At 36.4% G+C, this 19,772-nt stretch overlaps 1 protein-coding gene across 4 annotated transcripts; it reads left to right on the forward strand.

Annotated features, from left to right (window-relative positions):
- Positions 1–13,669: 13,669 nt before the first annotated feature.
- On the forward strand, positions 13,670–16,361 carry LOC121976142 (pentatricopeptide repeat-containing protein At3g02650, mitochondrial-like). 4 transcript variants are annotated; one of them, XR_006110554.1, is made up of 3 exons: positions 13,670–15,452; positions 15,698–16,012; positions 16,245–16,361. XR_006110554.1 is itself a non-coding variant. In XM_042528156.1 (3 exons), the coding sequence occupies exons 1-2, from the start codon at positions 13,735–13,737 to the stop codon at positions 15,780–15,782; spliced, it is 1,803 nt and encodes a 600-aa protein (XP_042384090.1). In that variant the 5' UTR covers positions 13,670–13,734; the 3' UTR covers positions 15,783–15,805; positions 15,927–16,290. The 4 variants fall into 4 exon arrangements, 3 of the variants coding, with proteins under 3 accessions (XP_042384090.1, XP_042384091.1, XP_042384089.1); XM_042528156.1 differs by having other exon boundaries at positions 15,698–15,805; positions 15,927–16,290; XM_042528157.1 differs by lacking the exon at positions 16,245–16,361 and having other exon boundaries at positions 15,698–15,809; positions 15,927–16,012.
- Positions 16,362–19,772: the final 3,411 nt, after the last annotated feature.

Consider the following 19,772-nt stretch of genomic DNA (forward strand, 5'->3'; position numbering starts at 1 on the left):
TCGATCAAAGTGTCAGACAACAACAAAACTAACTTAACCTATTTGTCATTCATCAAAACCTGGGTTAAATCGTTAGTGCTAACCGCACCAACAATCTCCCCCTTTTTGATGGAATGACAACCTGGTTAAGTTAGTGTTAACATATGCAAAAAACAACATGCATTTATGTGGTTTTTAAAGTTAGTTTGTATTTTCAAGTTGGTTTAGCTAACTTAACCACCTAACCCTCCCCCTTTGGCACTCATCAAAAATAAGCAGGGGTAAATAATCATAGTGTTGAGTTACTGCAAAAAGTAATCAGATTTTGCAATATATTTTGATTTAATTTTTAACACCAAAAAATAGCCAAATTGACTTGGGGGAGACAAGTTAAATTTTGAAAAGTATAAATTTAAAGTTAATCAAGTTTAACTTTTCAAGCGTGTAAAAATTTTCAAATCAGGTTTTTCAAATTTACTTTTCATGTTTAAGTAACATTTACTTTTCAAAAAGGTAAATTTTCAACTTCGATTTTTCAAAACAAAGCAAAAATTAAACAAGTAAGAATAATTTTTCAAGAAGTAAAATTTTTGCCAAAATAAATTTTTAAGGCTAATTTGATAAAAGCTAAGTTTGGAAAGTTGAATTTTCAAGCATATGTTAAAAAACTGAATAAGTTTAAATTTGCAATATTCAACTTTTAAAATCAGGTTTAAAAATTAGGTGGGATTAAACTTAGTTAAATTTAATTTTATGAAAACGGGTGTTTTAAAAATAAGTTAGTTTTAAAATAGATGTAAAAAAACACACAAAATTTTAATTAATTTCTCTCCCTGAACTTGATACTTAAAATTTTAAAAATATTTGCTAAAAATATTCAAAGTAAATTTTTTTTTTTAAAATGAGGTAGAATTTTCTAGAGAGATTTTAAATAGAAGATTAAAAAATAACGCTTAAGGAGATAATTAAAAAATAAACCTCCCCCTGAATTTGATATTCCTTTATTAATCCTCCTTATTTATTAATTTTTCTAGGGGATTTAAAAGAAATTGAACCTCCCCCTGAATTGGTTACTCCCCTTAATTTAATATCTCCCCTTTAATACTAAGGTTTGGTTGTGTTAAATTTCAAAGCCCTAACACATTTGTCTAATTTAGTAATACATATATTATTATCTCTGTATCCTTGGTTTAACTGTTTATTTGAATTTGATTGATCAATTATTAATTAATGTTAGATTCAGGTGCTTAACTTTAGTTTAAGGTTAAATAAGATAAGATTTTATTAATTCAATAACAGTTAAGCATTATCAATAATTTATTGATTAGTTTTTACTTGATTTAATAATTTAATACTTAGTGAAATAATTTAAATTTCATATTGCTTGATTGAGTTGGTTAATGAAAGTGTTAGTTATAATTATTATTATTATTAAAAAAAATTTTAAAGGGATTTTTAAAACATCATTTAAAAGGAATTTAAAATGATTTTTATAATATATTTTAATTGTAATTTCAATATTAAGTTTTAATTTAAGATTTAATTTTTAGTTAAGTCAAATTAAAAATTAATTTTAAGGTTAAAATGATGTTTAAGATTAAAAATGAGTTTAAAGTTAAAATAATAATTTTTAAAGTGAAAATAATCTATAGAAATAATTTATTATTACTATTTTTAAGTTAACAAAATTTCATTATAGTGAAAAAAATAAGAAGAATTTTTCAAACTGATACAAAATTTTTAGATAGTTTTAAAATGATTTTTAAAATATTTTTTAAATGATTTTTAAAAGTTTTTTTTTTTAAAAAAATAATTTTTGAAATAATTTTTAAGTTAAAATAATTTTAAAAATATAATTTTTATATTAAAATAATTTTTAAGTTAAAATAATTTTTAAAATAACAATAATTTTTAAAAGGTTTTAAAAGAATTTTTTAAAAGAATTTTTAAAGTTTTTAAAATGATTTTTAAAAGAGTTTTTAAAATAATTTTTAAAATGTTTTAAAATAATTTTTAAAAGAATTTTTTAAAGTTTTTTAAAATGATTTTTAAAAGAGTTTTTTAAAATAATTTTTAAAATGTTTTAAAATAATTTTTAAAAGTTTTTAAAATGATTTTTAAAAGAGTATTTAAAATAATTTTTAAAATGTTTTAAAATAATTTTTAAAAGTTTTTAAAATGATTTTTAAAAGAGTTTTTAAAATAATTTTTAAAATGTTTTAAAATAATTTTTAAAAGAATTTTTTAAAGTTTTTAAAATGATTTTTAAAAGAGTTTTTAAAATAATTTTTAAAATGTTTTAAAATAATTTTTAAAAGTTTTTAAAATGATTTTTAAAAGAGTTTTAAAAATAATTTTTAAAATGTTTTAAAATAATTTTTAAAAGTTTTTAAAATAATTTTTAAAATAATTTTTAAAATGTTAAAATAATTTTTAAAAGAATTTTTTAAAGTTTTTAAAATGATTTTTAAAAGAGTTTTTAAAATATTTTTTTTTAAAATGTTTTAAAAGAATTTTTTAAAGTTTTTAAAATGATTTTTAAAATAATTTTTAAAATGTTTTAAAAGAATTTTTAAAAGAATTTTTTAAAGTTTTTAAAATTATTTTTAAAAGAGTTTTTAAAATAATTTTTAAAGAATTTTTTAAAGTTTTTAAAATGATTTTTAACAGAGTTTTTAAAATAATTTTTAAAAGAAATTTTTTTTTAAAGTTTTTAAAATGATTTTTAAAAGAGTTTTTAAAATAATTTTTAAAAATGTTTTAAAAGAATTTTTCAAATAGTTTTTAAAGAATTTTTCAAATAATTTTTAAAGAATTTTAAAAATAGTTTTTAAAGAATTTTTAAAATAGTTTTTAAAGAATTTTAAAAAATAGTTTTAAAGAATTTTAAAAATAGTTTTTAAAGAGTTTTTAAAATAGTTTTTAAAGAATCTTAAAAAATAGTTTTTAAAGAATTTTTTTTAAAAATAATTAAGTTAAAATAATTTTTAGGTTAAAATAAATTTTTTAATTTAAAATAATAAATTTTTAAGAAAAAAAAATTAGTTTTAAAATAATTTTTTAAGTTAAAAAAAAATTTAGTTTAATCTTTAAAATAGATTTTTTTTTTTAAAAAAAAAATAAATTAATTTTACTTTAATTTAATTTTAATTTCGTTTGAAAATTAATTAATTTAATCCTTATTCATCTCACCCGATCTAGATTATCATTCAGGGAATCTTATAATTTTGTGAGATGAATTAGATTTAATTACAGAGTTTGGTTTAACTTGTGTTAGATTCAGGTTTAGCTTTGGTCTCAACAAATAGGCAATCTTCGGATAAACGTCTAAGTTTGGTGAGTCACTTGGACATCATTAGAAGTAACCAACCTTTCGAGGTTTTCCGAATAGTCCTATCCACGGAGCTTAGTATTAAACCTTGGTCTAACTAGTTAGGATCCATTTAAAGGTAGCTTCGGTCGGTTCCACTTGGCCAAATGCACCAGATTGAAGCCATATCTTTCTAAACATGCGATGCCCAAGCTTCCCCAACATACTATCATCAAAAAACTTCACCAGTACCATGATTCAAGTTAAACTTGAACCCTCTTTAACTAGTCCTAATTACCCTGTCGCGTAGGTTGGTTGGGGTTACCCTTTTCGGGTAGGTTGGTTAGGGTTATCCTGTCGGGTAGGTTAGTTTTGGAGGTGCCAGCTATTCTGGAGCCTCCCCCTGAATTATTGGCCATAAATTTAGTTTTTAGTTCTGGTTTTATTATAGTTAAGTTTTGGTTAAAATTTAATGTTTAATTTGTAATTTAGATTCAAGTTTTTAATTTTGAATTAATTAAATTAGTCAAATTATCTTTCTTTAAGAGAATGTATTTAAATTTTCTTTCATTTTCACTTTTATTAGGTTAATTGAATTATTTTTCTTTAATAGCTTATTTTTAAAGTTTAAGTTTTTATTCATTTTTAAATTTGAATTAATTAAATTGTTTGAATTATATTTCCTTAAAGGTTTATCTTTTAACCTTTTATTAATTGTTAATTTTGAATTTTTCAGATTATCTTTATTTAATATGTTATTCTTAACATTTAATTTTAATTTTGTTAAATTTAGTTTTGATTTTATCAAAGTGTTTGATTTTATTCTTATATTTTCTTTATTTTTTAAGTTGATATAATTAGTGGAATTTATTAGATTATTCTTATCGTTAAAATTTAATTTTTTATTAATTAAATTATCTTGGGTTTGGATAGGATTTTCTAGATTAATATTGTCTAGATTATTAAATAATTTATTAATTTTATCTAGATCAATATTCACCTTGTCCTCTCTATCATTTGAGTTTTCAGATTTGTTTAGGTTCAAGTTTGAATTTTTTAAATTAATTGGATTTGTTTTATCAGATAATATCTTAAGGGTATTTTTGTAATTATTGTCAACTACATTGTTTTCACATATATTTTCAGAAATAACCAGATCAATGCTCATATTTTCTAAACTACTATTAGCAGGGGTATTTTGATAAATATCACTAACCTTGAGCGCAACCCCTAATTCAGTAGGCTTTTCGATTGGATCTAACCCGAGTTCAGATTCGATTTTTACTTGATCCTCAAGCTCCATCGGCTCCTCGTGAAGTTTGATCAATTGGGTCCAAAGCTCATGTGCATCTTTGTACTTTTTTACTCTGCATAAAACATTGTTAGGTAAAACATTACAAATGATTTTACTTACATTTGTGTTTAGTTCTGAGTTATGAGAAGGTTTTCTCAATATCAGCCAATAATCAAAGTTTACGCTTCCTAAGAAGCATTCCATTAATCGCTTCCAATAGTTGAAATCTTGATCGTATGGTGGTGATTCGTGGGGGTTCCGTCCTTCTTGAAGAGTCATTATTCTTGCACACAAAGAAATAGAAAAAAATCCCAAGACTTGGTCTTGGATTAGCAGTGCTGAAAAAATAATATTTCACTATTTTTGAAAAAAATAATAAAATATTATTAAAATATTAATAAAAAATATTATTCCAAAATTTTGAAAATGTAATATTTTATCAATACTAAGCAACGGTGAAAAGATGATGATGTGTTTTTCAAAAATAGTTTTGGAGGGAAAAAAACGAAAGGCGTACCTGCTCTGATATCGTTTTATTTAAAAGTCAAACGATATCTAATTTTTCTTTCAAAAAGTCCCCCCTTTGCCTGATTGGTGGTTGCACCAAATCAGAGCGGTACCTGCTCTGATACCACTTGTAGGACCGTTAGATTCGATAGAGGGGGGGTGAATATCGATTCGAACAAGACGAGTATAAACGCAGCGGAAAAATAAAATAGACACAGATGTTTTTTACTTCGTTCGGAGCCTGTGACGACTCCTACTCGAAGGCCCGTGGTCCTTGACCACTTTCGTTGGGCAATCACTAACAAGTCGAAATATGATTACAGAATAAGTACAGGAAATGCTAGTGACAACAAAGCAATACCGACAAAGAAAATTAAATAAAAACCGGAGGAGCACTTTTGTCGGAGCGTTGTTGACGTCGCACTTGAACGTCGAGCAGCAAGACCAGCAGTAGAAGAGTTCTCAGTAAAAATTGATTGTTATGAAGCTCCTGTCTGGGGCTTCTTTTATATGCTATTCCAGGCGCCTGGATCCCTTCCGGGCGCCTGGAATGTGACGTAGCTGCACAAACCATGATGCTCCACGTGGCGACGACTCGGTTGGATAGAATTCGCCTTCCGGGAGCCCGGATCCCCTCCGGGCGCCCGGACCACCTTGTTTCAGAAAACTCTCTTTTCCTGCAAAACAAAGTTAGTCCGAGGCAAATATGTATCCTGTAAAATAGATTGTTAGCACAGTTAAAGTTCAACAGATGGATAAACAAGAGTATGACTTAGATTCCATCTTTCCGAGACCGGAATCTAGTCACGATCTCGACTTAGACATCCGAAATGGACCTAAGCCGGATCGACGCCTAATGTCCCCTTCCCGGGAACGCGTCCTCACAGTCACTCCCCTCCAGTGACTTACCTCACTTACCTGCCAGACGTCCGGTCAGCCCGTCGACCCGTCTGGACTTCTCGCCAAGCGTCCGGTCAGCCCGTCGACCCGCTTGGACTTCTCGCCAGCTATCCGGTCAGCCCGTCGACCTAGCTGGACTTCTCGCCAAGCGTCCGGTCAGCCCGTCGACCCGCTTGGACTTCTTGCCAGACATCCGGTCAGCCCGTCGACCTGTCTGGTCTTCTCCTGCACACTCGATCAAAGTGTCAGACAACAACAAAACTAACTTAACATATTTGTCATTCATCAAAACCTGGGTTAAATCGTTAGTGCTAACCGCACCAACACTTGATACTCCTTGAAGACAGCTTGGGAAGCTTCAAGAGCCTCCTACAAGTTCTTCAGTTCGTCCTTGTGTTTGATCGTTTCACCCGAGCGGCTCGCCTTCTCGCCATCCAGCTGCTCCACAAACTCCTTAACTCGTTGTTCCAGACCCCGCGCCTCGAGGTTTTTAATCTCCAGATCGGCGATGGTCGTTTTCTTCCGATCGGTGGCTAGGCTTATTTTCCGATCAAGTGTCTTGATCTGTCTTTTAAGTTCAGCCAGAGTGTGGGCCTGGTCGGCCGTCTTCTTTCGCTCCGCCTCCAATAAATCTTGGGCCTTTTTGAGCTCTTTCTGCAGCTCGGCATATGAGGGACCCTGGGAGGGGGCGCCGCCAGAACTCTTTAACCTCTTCAGCTCTTCATCCACCATGGTCAGCCGATTGGAGACAACAATCTCCTCCACCCATCTCTGACATAAACAAGAGTATTAATAGCCGATCGGAAAGAGGGCGTAAAGGACTTCGGAAGAAAACACACTTACCCAGGTGGCCTGCTGCATATGGCTGTTCGCCAGTTTGCCGAGAGGAATCATAGCGACTCGGGCCCGAGCATCGGCCCACATCTCGACGAGAGGCCCCTTCATGGTGATCATATGCTCGGGCGCAATCGGTCGATCAGACTCGGGCAAAAGTTCTTCGGTGGGAAGATGCAAAGTGGCCCTGATTGTGCGGCTCCGACCGGGAGATGTATGAGCAGATGCAGAAGGAGCAGAGGCCGGGGCGGAGAATTTGGACAAAATAACTGAGCGCTGGACCCGGCTGGGGGCAGGTGGAAGAGCGCTGACTGGCACAACCTCAATAGGGTTGGCGGGCAAGTTTAGTTGTGATGGAGTCCGATCGGAGGATAATGCCTCCACCATTGGAGTTTTCCCACGAGAATCGGACCCCGCCCGCTCGGACACGCGAACAGCAGAAGTAGCCGATCGCAACGGTGTATCCGTCCGGCGCCTCTTTTGTCTGAGTGGCTGCTTGTCTTCCTGAGCGGAGCCTTCTTCTTGCATGACTGGCTCCCTGTTTGAAGTGTTGCCTCCCGTCACCTCCATGGGGGAGGCCTGGGCGGCCGACTCTTCTGCGTGTGTGTCGCTCTCACCCTCGTGAGAGCCGACCGGAGTGATGCCCAGTCGCTCCATCTCTTTGGCGGCGGCCGCCTCGAGCACCTCGGCTTTCCTCTTCAAAATCCCTTGCATCACGGACTCCATGATGATATTTGCTGCAAAGGAAAAAGAAGAAAATCAGTTAGCACTCAAAGTACATGTGCAAGTGAAATTCTTATCGAAGCTGCTCGGAAGTGGAGTGCGGCTCGGACTCAGTCCAAATATATACAGCACACCTTCGGGCAGAAGCTTGTTGATATCGAGCTTCAGACCGGCCAGCATGTTCGCGGCCTCGAGATAATCCGGTCGGGTCTTATATCTTTTCAGCTCAGGAGAAGTAGGCGGTCCGACCTGCCACTTGGTTTGGAAAGGAGCCCGCTCGGGGAAACGAAGATAAAAGTAATACTCCTTCCAGTGTTTATTGGATGAGAGGAGTTTATCAAAAAATACAAGGCCGGGCCGAGCCTAGAATAGATAGGTGTCCAGCTCGGACTGCTTAGGATAATAAAAATAGTATAAAATCTCCGATCGGAGAGGGATGCGGTGTATCTTGAACAGTACCACCACTCCACACAAAAGTCGAAAAGTCTTGGGAACTAATTGGGCGAGCGGAAGACCAAAGAAGTTGCAAACGTCGGGGAAGAAGGGATGAAGAGGAAATCGCAGACCGGCCGTAAATTGGTCGCGGAAAAAACAAACGCCTCCTCTCAGCAGTTTGTGAGGCCGAGCGATTAGAGAGGGTAGAATAAGTTCAAAGTCAGATGGAATGTCAAAACCGTCAAGCAAGGCTTCGGCGTCACGCCGATCGAAGCGAGATTCCATGGTAGTATATACCAGGGATCTAAAGTGGGTTCTATGGGTCGGGATGAACTGGCCATTATCCGATCGGGCAAAAAACAAAAACCAAGAGAATAGAAAATGACACAGCAAGGAGATGATGAAAAGGACAGCGACCAGAAGATGAAAACTCGACAAAAGGACGAGGAAAACAGAGAGGAAAGGAGGAGGAACCTTATGAAGAGGCTGGGGATCGAAGGAAGACGATGGGGAATCGTCGGAAAACGGTGAAGCGAAGTCGCCGGAACACTGAAGCACTGAAGAAAGGTGGCGGACACGCGAAGGCAGAAGTGTGACGGAGGAGGAAGATGACGGTTTTATAAGGTCGGGCCCGATCGGCCTCGACCGTCCGATGCAGGTCACAGGAACCAAGGCCCCCATCGGGCCGTTCATTTCAAACCGCTGATGTCCCATCGGACACATCGGCGAGCCGTACGGTGACGCCAGCGGAGGCACCACGTGGCACCGGGTCATAGGGGCGCATTTAATGAGCGCCATTACGGCCCACAGCGCGCGTGCTTGGTCTTAATGGAGAAGATTTACACGAATCCCGAGGAGATCCGAAGGGCGGTAGCAGAGCCAGCGCTCGGAGGAGGCTGAGCGGCCGAGGGAGGAACATTTCAGAGGGGCAGGGCGATGTCATTCAGGCCGACCGGCAGTCCAGTCAGTCGGACTTAACGCCTCCTTCGACTAGACTTGAAGGGGAGGCATGTGATCCGGTGATAAGGACGGGGGATCCTCATTGGCAGAAGATCAACATCACGTGGAGGTCAAAGGTCAAGAGATTCAACCCTTAGATTGGCCGACCGTCCGACCGGAGGAAGCGGGCTGACCTTTGACCTCGCAGGCAGACCGACCGACTATTAATCTCCCGAACTGAAAGAAGACAACCCGACTGGGGGTCGGGTTTCCGATGCTCAAGGTAAAAAGGTTCAAGTCCCGAGCGGGATGTCCGTTCGGCCGGTACACAAGGCAACACAGGCGGGAGCAGTCTCATCCGAGCATACGACCAAGGCAGAAGTTATATTCCTGCCGAGCGGCCGACCCGCTCGGCCCTGGAACAGACAAGGAGAGCAAGAGGACAAAGGAAACAGGGGATAACATCATCCTCGAGACGCCTGTCGCCGACAAGCAGCAGAGTTGGCGGCCGAGCCGTACACAAGATCATACGGTGGAAGCTTCCACCGGCACATCCGGGATATGTTCGGACGATTGCAGAATGACGCTAGAGGTACTTTTCTGACACGGGCTCGTTAAGGTATGTTTGGGGAAGCGTGCACGCATCAGGAAGCGTGCCCGCGTTTCCCCAGGGTCCTATATAAGGAGCCCCAGACGTCGACGAAGGTATGCACACATCTCTACTGTAGCCTCGTTACGCTGCCTCTCTCGTTGCCTGACTTGAGCGTCGGAGGGCCGTTGCCGGGAAACCCCTCCCGGCTCGGCTTCTTTGCAGGATCGTCGGAGAGCTACACCACCAGTCGGAGACAGCGGAGCGTGACACGTCCCCAGCGTTCGTCGACTCAGCGCTCGGACAAGATCAATAATATTCAGTGTTTATGATTTAGAATTTAAGATTTTAAAATTTAGAATTTAACAATAACTATATAATTTATGTAATTATGTAGTAATTGTTTAGTATTTTTTTAATAATAATTTTAAAGTGATTTTGATAAATTCAAAAAAAAATTGATAAACTTTAAATAATTTTAGCTAGTTGGTAAATATTATTTTAATATAATAATATTTTGTGTATAATATTTTTGATTAAAATGAAATAATCAAATTTTTATATTGTAATAGTTACATGTTATAGTAACTATCGAGTAGTTGCTACATGGTAACTACCGCACATTGTAGTTATTACCGAGTAGTTATTGTTAGGACCAAAAGTAGCTAGAGGGGGGGGGGGGGGGGAATAGCTCGTCGCGTGCTCGTTGCTCGGTGTTGCTTGTTTCTTCAAGAATGCGCAGCGGAAAATACATAAACAAACACAAAAACGCTAACACTAGGAGTTTACTTGGTATCCACCTCCAACGGAGATGACTAATCCAAGGATCCACACCACGCACGCACCCTCCACTATGAAAACACTCCTTTTCGGTAACTACCGAGGGCGGAGAAGCCCTACAAGACTCTCAGTACAAGAAGAAGAAAGGGTAGTAAAGAATAAGCAAAAGCTTACAAGAAATGCAGTAAAAACCCTAGCTTCTTCTTCTTCTAACTCGCCTCTTGACTTGGATGAACCTCCAAGAACCTTCAAGAACTAGCGGTGAGGAGCTTAGAGAGTGCTGGGGAGGAGCTGTGTTGAATCTGGAATGAATCGGTGAAGTTCTGCTGAAGAAATCGCACGCCAACAGCTATAAACGACGCCAACGGTCGAATCCCAATCGATTGGATTGCTCCCAATCGATTGGGGAGGCTTTGGATCGATCCACGGATCGATCCAGAGCGCCTCTGTGCTCTGGAAATACTTCTGGATCGATCCACGGATCGATCCAGCACTTATCGCGCGAAGCAGCAGCGTCCCAATTGATCCACTGATCGATTGGGACCTCTGGATCGATTCACGGATCGATCCAGAGAGGTTCTGTTCGTGAGGACTCACCGGATCGATCCACGGATCGATCCAGATCTTCTGGATCGATCCACTGATCGATCCAAACCTGCTGGATCAATCCACGGATCAATCCAAACCTGCTGGATCAATCCACGGATCAATCCAAACCTGCTGGATCAATCCACGGATCAATCCAAACCTGCTGGATCAATCCACGGATCAATCCAAACCTTGGTTTTTGCCCAAAACCAAGCCCAAAGCCCCCTAAACCAACATCTAGTCAACCATGACTTGTTGGTACATAAGACCTAACATCCGGTCACCCTTGGCCAGCTAGGACTCTCTCACCAAGTGTCTGGTCAATCCCTTTGACCCACTTGGACTTTTCTCTTCTTGCCAAGTATACGGTCACTCCCTAAGACCTACTTGGACTTTTCTTCCTCGTGCCAAGTATCCGGTCAATCCCTTTGACCTACTTGGACTCTCACCAGATGTCTGGTCAACCTTGACCCATCTGGATTTCTCTTGCCTGGCTTCACTCACCAGGACTTTCCCAATTGCCTAGATTCACTCACTAGGTCTTTCACTTGGCTTCACTCACCAGGATTTTTCTCCTGCCTAGCTTCACTCACTAGGACTTCCCAATTGCCTAGCTTCACTCACTAGGTCTTTCACCTGGCTTCACTCACCAGGATTTCCCTCCTGCCTAACATCCCAGTTAGGACTTCCCAGTCAAGTATCCGGTCATCCTTGACCTACTTGACTCTTCTTCAATCAATATCTTATTGTCAAACATCTAAACCCAAACCAAGACTCAGCTTGGTCAACCAGGTCAACCTTGACCTGAGGGATGTTGCACCAACAGTTATTACAACGCTAAAATAAAGAATATTTTAGATATAAAATATTTGATGGAAGTCCTTTTAACTTTTTTTTTAAAAAAAAATCTTTTGATTATTTACATAATTTAGAAATCTCTTTTGATTTTTATATTGGTGCATTCGTTCTCAAGTCAAGGTTGATCAGTTTGACTAAGCTCGAGTTGGTCTTAGCTTGAGTTTCGATGTTTGACAATGTTTGAGAAAAAAGTCAATTAGGTCAAGGGAGGACCAAATACTTGACTGGAAAAATCCTAACTGAAGGTTAGGTAATGAAAAACCCTAACTGGAGGTTATACAACAGAAAATTCTAACTCAAGGTTAAGTAATACGATGAAAGACCTAGTGAGTCTAGGTAGTGGAAGATTTGGTTGGAAACTAGACAATAGAAGTCCTAGAGGGCTAAACAGTGGAAGACCTAGTTGGAAACTAAACAATGAAAGTCCTAGCAAGGAAAAGTTCAAGTGAGTCATGAAGGATCAAACACTTGGCACGAGAACGTAAGTCAAAGTATTTTATAGAGGGTCAGACACTTGGCACGAGAAGTAAATCCAAGTAGGTCATGGAGGACCAGACACCTGGTACAAGTGGAAGTCCAAGTGTATCATGGAGGACCGGACACTTGACATGAGATGGAAAGTTCAAGTGGGTCAAAGGTTGACCAGACACTTGGTGAAGAAGTCCTAACAGGTTAAATTTGATCGGATGCTAGGCAACGAGAAGTCCTAACAGGTCATGGATGACTGGATGTCAGACAAAGGAAGTCCTGGTAAGTTGTGGTCAACCGAATACTAGGCTAGATACAAATTCAGTTTGGAAAGGCTGAAATTAGGGTTAATAATTGATTGTCAGGAAGCGGAATCGATTAAAACCCCCTAAACTTGGAATTTCATGTTTGTATACTCGAATCAATTGGTCTGATCAATTGAGCAATGCTAATCAATTGAGACAATCGATTGACAGCTATTTTATGAGGTAATAGAAAGTTACCGAATCGATTCAACCTTGTCAATTGATTGGCCTAATTGATTTAGCCTTATCAACCGATTAGGCTAATTGATTAGCAATGGTGTCTCTGTGAATAGAAGGATTCTGAATTGATTGAGGCAATCGATTGGTAAGAGTTTTGTGAGGAAAGAGAAGCTTGTCGAATCAATTGGTATATTCAATTAAGCTTTGTCAATCAATTTGGTTAATCGATTGAAGACATTTTTACGAGAGAACAGAAAGCCTTGGAATCAATTAAAACAATCAATTAGATATTAATATTGATATAACTCACCAATTAATTGGTCGAGCAAATGGTCGATCTGACATAATAATCGATTAGAGATAAGACCAATCGATTATGATGCATTTTCCTATTAAGAAGAACCCTAGAAAAGAGGAGTTCGTAGACATTTGAAGATGTTGATTCTTGAGAAGTTAGAAGCAAAGTGTTGTTGGATTTCCAATTGATCAAGAGGTATTTCCAAGCAACAAGATAACAAGCTAAGTAATATCTCATTATATAGTGTTTACTTTCATTTTTGTTGGTGTATTTTGTTGTGCTTATTGTGTTCTTGTGAGAACAAGTGTAGGAGGTTCTTCGTCTCCTTAAAATTTCTGAAAATGAGATATTTATAGTGAAATTATGAGTATAAGGCGTAGATCCTTAGATTAATCATCTCAAAAAGATGGATATTAAATAAAATTCAAATATTAACATTATGAAGTATCTTCCTTTCAAGTTTCTACTTACATTCAAAATAGAAAAAGTGAAGCATATTCACCATTCTCTAGCTCATATCCTAACATTTTGCTCATAAATTATTTTTTTCCAAATTTAATTTTAAAACAACATGCTGGAAAATTTTATTATTAAATATAACTATTATTAATTGAATTATGATTTTAATTCATTATACATAATTTTCAAAGCCTCCTAGTTATAGTTTTCAAATATCTTATTCAGTGTGTTCCAGAACATGCTTCATCGATAGGGTTTCAAACCGCGGCGCGGCGGTGAGGCGGAGCTATGTGGTGGAGATCTAGAGCGAAGGCTTCTCTTCTCCGAATATTGATTCGACGACCATCGCCGATCTATTCGATCCAGGTCTGTCTCCAAACCCTGCCTCTGATCCCTCCTCCTCCTCCCTCACCCGCATGGATCCGCCCCGTCGACGCCCGCCTCCCCACGCTCCGATTCTTCTCTTCGGCACAGCAATGTGAAGATGTTGGGAAGGGCTCCTCCGAGCTGGGGATTAAGACAGGCGAGAATAGCGAAGCGGACGAAAGCCTTAACCGTTTGTGGAAAGAGAACATCGACGACGACGATACCTCTGATATTTTCGCGGACGAGAAGTTCGAAGAAGCGGCCGAGAATGAGTGCGACGTCGTTGCTGACGTCGATCTGGAGCAGGTTGAGAAGGTCAGGTCCCTTCTTGTTGGTACTTCGCAGGATTCCTTGGAAACAAGATTGGATCAGATTGACGTGATATTGAGTGCCGAGCTAGTGGCGTTGGTGCTTCAGACGCCGGATGTCGTACCTCAAAATCTGATTAACTTTTTCATATGGGCTTGGAAGAGTGAAGAGTCAGTCAGATCATCAAGGACGGTGGAAATTCTTGTCGACGCTGTCAGTGGTTCTACTGAGCTTAGCAAAATGGATGCGTACAAGTTGTGGGATTTGGTTAAGGAAATCGGGAAAAATAGGTCGGTGCTGAATACTTCAATTCTTAATCAACTGATTTCTTTGTTTGGGAGATTACAGAAACCTAGGGCTGGTCTCGAAGTGTTCAACAAGTTCAGCGACTTTGGTTGTTACCCGGATGGGAATACATACTGCTTGACAATTGCTGCCCTTGGCACACGATCCTTGTTTAACACTGCCTGGCCTGTTTGTGAGAAGATGCTTACCTCTGAAGACCTCCCTGATGGTGAGAATATTGGGAAGATAATTACTTTCCTGTGTAAAGGGAAAAAAGCAAAGGAGGCTCATCTGCTTTACCTGATGGCTCGGCAGAAAGAGATGTTACTGCCAAGTTCTTGCTTAGATATTCTGGTCAGGAGTCTTTCCACAAAGGACGAAACGTTGCAAATGGCTCTAGAGTTGCTAAACAACTATCCTAAGGAATATGTAAGGAATGCCAATGCTATTTTTGCTTTAGTAATTAAAGGCTTATGCAGAGCTAAACAACCTCAGGAGGCCAAAAAGTTATTACTTAGGATGGTTCATTCAGGCCCACCACCTGGAACTGCTGTGTTTAATTATGTCATCACTGCTCTTTCAAAGGGAGGAGAAATGGAGGATGCCGTTTCTCTGATGAATTTAATTAAAGAAAGAGGATTGCTACCGGATATATACACTTACAGTGTTATCATGAGTGGCTTTGCAGAAGGTGGCCTGATGGACGAGGCCTATCAAATCTATCGTGAAGCCAAGAAGAAGCATTCTAAGCTTAGTCGCGTCACGTATCACATACTTATACGCGGTTATTGCAAGATGGAGGAGTATGAGAAGGCTCTTAAATGCGTGAGGGAAATGAAAGAGGATGGAGTACAACCAAATTCAGACGAGTACAGCAAACTAATACGATCGTTGTGCGTTAAGGCTCTTGATTGGCGCACAGCTGAAAAGCTTCTGGAAGAGATGAAAGAGAGTGGCTTGTTCCTTAGGGATGCAACACGCAGCCTCATTTCTGCAGTCAAGGAATTGGAAGAGGAAGCAAAATCTGAATCTGTCGGCAATGAAGTGTAATTTATTCCTGATCCTTGTTTAGATAATGTAGTACCTAGTTCTGATATCATCATCAAAGCAATATCAAGTTTTGGCTTGGGAAGGAGCAGTGGAATCTCATAAATTAATAATGCCTTTTCTCTTTATCATATGAGCTGACATACATTACAGACTGAGATTATTGTTTTTGTCATGGTTTGTATTTGAATTTGCATTTCATCCTTGATAAGAGCAATTATTCTGTGAATGTCTCTTCCTGCAGGAAATACTTGTTTAAAACCGTTATTCGAACTTGGTTGGTATTCCTGCACAACATGCCAGGAGCTGGCCTCATCATTTCCATGTAAATGTGCTGTTGAAGTGCAGTTATGTGGGTATATTTTTTTGTTATGCACAGGAACACTCCCTACCTAAATTGGTGCTATATAGCGCCCTCTCTTTTTTGCATATGTTTGTTAGATCCTAATCGGCTGATAGCATCTTTCTCCCAGTCATTTAGAAGCCAGTTAAGTCGTGGCACAGTTGTTACTGCTAGTCAATGTGCAATGGAGGGAATGCTGGACACTGGACAGATTAGGTATGTTGACATTTCAGTTGCTAATGTAGTAATGTTAATATGGAGGTTTTACTAAGATATTTAGTCATGTACTTGCTCTCTAACTGCTAATTGGTTCTATGCGCTATGACTTCGTGTTGGCTAAATTGTTTTTTTCTTCTTCAGTTTTTAAGTCAACCAATTTGCTGCAGGATACCATAGTAAAGTAGTTTTGAAATATCAATTCCAGTGTATACTCATTGATTTTTTTTAGTTGGCATTATATTCAACTATGCCGACTAATCAGGAGGATGGCCGGTCTCTCTACGGAAGTTTCCACTGACTAGGCTTGATTTTTAATCCCCTTAAATGTATTCGAGCCTATGCATGTTTTTTCTTATAATCTCGGTAAGAGACTAATAATCATCAAAAGATTTTTATGTTTTGATCTAGTATTCTTGTAATTAGTTATTTATTTATTTATTTTAATAATTTAATTTTTCGAACCAATTAATTCTAGAGATGATCGGTGTCATAGTTATATTTACAGTGCGTCGTAGTTAGGATTCCCGTTTAGATGCTTAGTGAATCATTTAAAGAGTTTAGCTGTGGTATCATTTTTTGAGAAAAAAATAATTATTTTTTAAAATATATCACGAGTTCGAATTCTGAAAATAGTCTCTTGTAAAAATAGAGTAAGATTATGTATAATGGATCCTTTCTTGAGATCTCGTATGATGAAAATTTTATCATCGGACTATTCTTTTTTACCTTAAACTATTCTACATGATATGACTACATCCCTCATACCTTACAATATTTTCGGTCCATGCATTTAAGAAATTTTGATAGTAAAAAATAGTTACATTAATCCCAGATGCTTGTGTCCATCACAGACTATTTTCAGATTATGTAAAAAGAGGTCGCTAAGTGAGAATTTTTGTTCGAAGGTATGCGTTAGTTAGAAATTAATTTATTCTCCCATTATAAAAAAGTTGATATTTTTTAGCCAATAAGACATTCCGTGGGATGCTTCTACGATATTCACATGAATACGCTCTTCGTTCGTCTCATGAACGTTTTAGAGAAGAACTATCTTTGTGGTGCTAGCCACACAAGGTGATTCGACCAAGAGGACAAAAAAGAAAAATTAAAATTTCTTCTTATGAAAAGAATTCTAAAAGCCTTTGATACTCACCAAAAGAATACCAAAGGTTTGTGTCTCTTGGTCGAATTAATCTTTATTAATATTTATTAATCTGAAATGGTTAGATTTAGTTTATTGAATTAATCAATAACCTAATAAACCAATTCATATCTATTAACCCAATAAATTTAATCATCTTATAATTGATTCTTAGAGTTAATACTAATAAGTTAGATATCTAGTGCCACTAAAAAAAAAATTAAAAATCATTTTGATCCCCTGGGGCTTGGCGCAAGGGTAAGACGGTACGGATGCCCATTAGAAGACCACAATTCGATCCTCTACTAGAGTATGAGTCAGCGTTGAATTTGCTGGAAAAACTTGGGCTAGCGGCCATGGGCTAAGTATCCATCCAAGGAAATAGCTCATAAGTTTGTCTTCACAAGTAGAAGTACTCACTTTAGCATCAGAGCCATTTTATAGGGACAGTGAAGAGCAGGATGATCGGCTCCTGAAGCACTACCATGGCATTTCCAAGATTTATCCTTAGGGATTGGTGAAAAACTTTTGTGAGTCTAGACCGATTTTTTTGAGGATTAGTCAAGTCGTAAGAATGAGAAAGTTGGGTTATATAAAAACAATATTTGGTCGGTTTACATTATTCTCATAAAAAACGTGTATCCTCATGACTGCCCTATGTCAATGAAGAGAGAGTTTAACATGAACCTAAATTGACAAGTACATAGAATCCGTAAAGATGATGAAATCCCATGTCAAATTTTGATCTTCCGAACACTATAATTATTATCTCATATACTTATAGTCTTGGTTGGACAGTAGTCTTCACATGTTGCTTATCACATATAAGAAATTCGGACCTCTTCTTTCTGTTTTAATAATTTTAATATATTTTTTTTTGATCATTTGAAGCGATTTGGATAAGTTTAAATAATTTAATAAATTGATAAAGAACTTTTAATATAAAATATGTATTATATTTTTGATAAATTATATTAATTTATTTAATATATTGTAATAATTAGTAATTGTTATAATAATATTTTCAATAAGGATACACTAGATGAGAAATATATTGATATATTATTTGAACGTTTTTATATAAAAAAAAGTTGCTTTGGATCATTTTGATAATGACGGATGCCTTGATAGTTAGTTAATTTAACGATTGACTATAAACTAATCTCATAATTTATAAATCATTTTTTACTATCATTAAAAAAAACAAAGCAAAAATAGAAGTGTTTTTTTTTTAATTGCTTACCAAACTACCTATAAGAGTGCAAGTGCTTTAAGCCTATTGTTACAATAAAATGTGATAATTCTCATCTCATACGGTTACAAAGGGAGATAAATTATAGGAGACTTCGTTAATACAGTGATCATTTGCATAGAGTCAAGTGACTCGTGATGCATTTCGTATACATCGAGAATCGATGCATTAAGCCTATTGTCAACTTATTTAAGATGGCAAAACTTATGTCTTAACCATCGCACCGCTCTGAGACTGCATTAAGCTTATTGTGCAATTGTTGAGTGCCTAATTTTCTTCTTCTACTCAAGTTAATTCAAATAAAATTATATAATAAAATTTATACTTCTTATATAGTTAGAAGAGGAGGAAGGGGCTAGTGTGTGACCTGATCACATATTTACATTGTGGAAATAGTTTCTTATAAAATGCAAAAACTGTGTATAATATATTTAATATGTTCTGATCCTAAATTATTCGTTTTTAATCATTAATAAGTAATAGAGAAATATGTAGAAACATATCTGAATCTATAACGATTAATAATCTTTTTGAATCATGCGATTGATTTTCCAGACTTTTTCTCTACGCCCTATCCAATGATGGGATTCATAAGAGAGTAGAAGAGATAACTTTCTTGTTATCTTTTGAAATTCTATTTTAGTCTATCATAAAAATATAAATTACACAAGAATTCTATACATTAAAGGATCGTACCCTGTAAAATACATCAAATTCCAAATATTCAAACCTTAGTTGATCACTTGTAATTAGGCTTAACCTAATGACAACCCGCAATATATAATTATTTCACATATAAGATCAATATTGAATTAAGGATCTAATAATCTCCTACTTGTACTATATGTACTATATGTGTAATCTTATAATTATGTTATACAAAAATAATTGTACAAGCTCAAATTTATTATCATTATTCAAATGTATCTATAATCAATTTGGCCCATCAACCATATCAACATAGGAACAAATCACATTTATCATAACTCAACTCATTAATGGTCACATATGTCAACACAATTGAAAGACATGGATCATGATATGACTGTTTAGTAAGAAAATTTCATGCAATATAATCTTGTCTATTTTTTACAAAAATAAGATTTTTTTTTTCAGAAAATAACCTCAAAAATATAATAAATTGAAATACCAAAAGAAACTCCATAACAGAAAAGCATTCGAAATTATAAACTCACTAAAATTGAACGTCATCTAAAGACATGACACTTATACGAGCAATGTGCTCATGAAAACTTTGACTGGCATACCTTTAGTAAGTGAATCCATAATCATGAAGTTTGTTCTGATATACTTTGTAGACAATTGTCAACTCTGAATTTTTTTCTTTCACAATTAACAATTTA

Source organism: Zingiber officinale, chromosome 4B (genome assembly GCF_018446385.1).
Source record: "Zingiber officinale cultivar Zhangliang chromosome 4B, Zo_v1.1, whole genome shotgun sequence".
NCBI classification, from domain to species: Eukaryota; Viridiplantae; Streptophyta; class Magnoliopsida; order Zingiberales; family Zingiberaceae; genus Zingiber; species Zingiber officinale.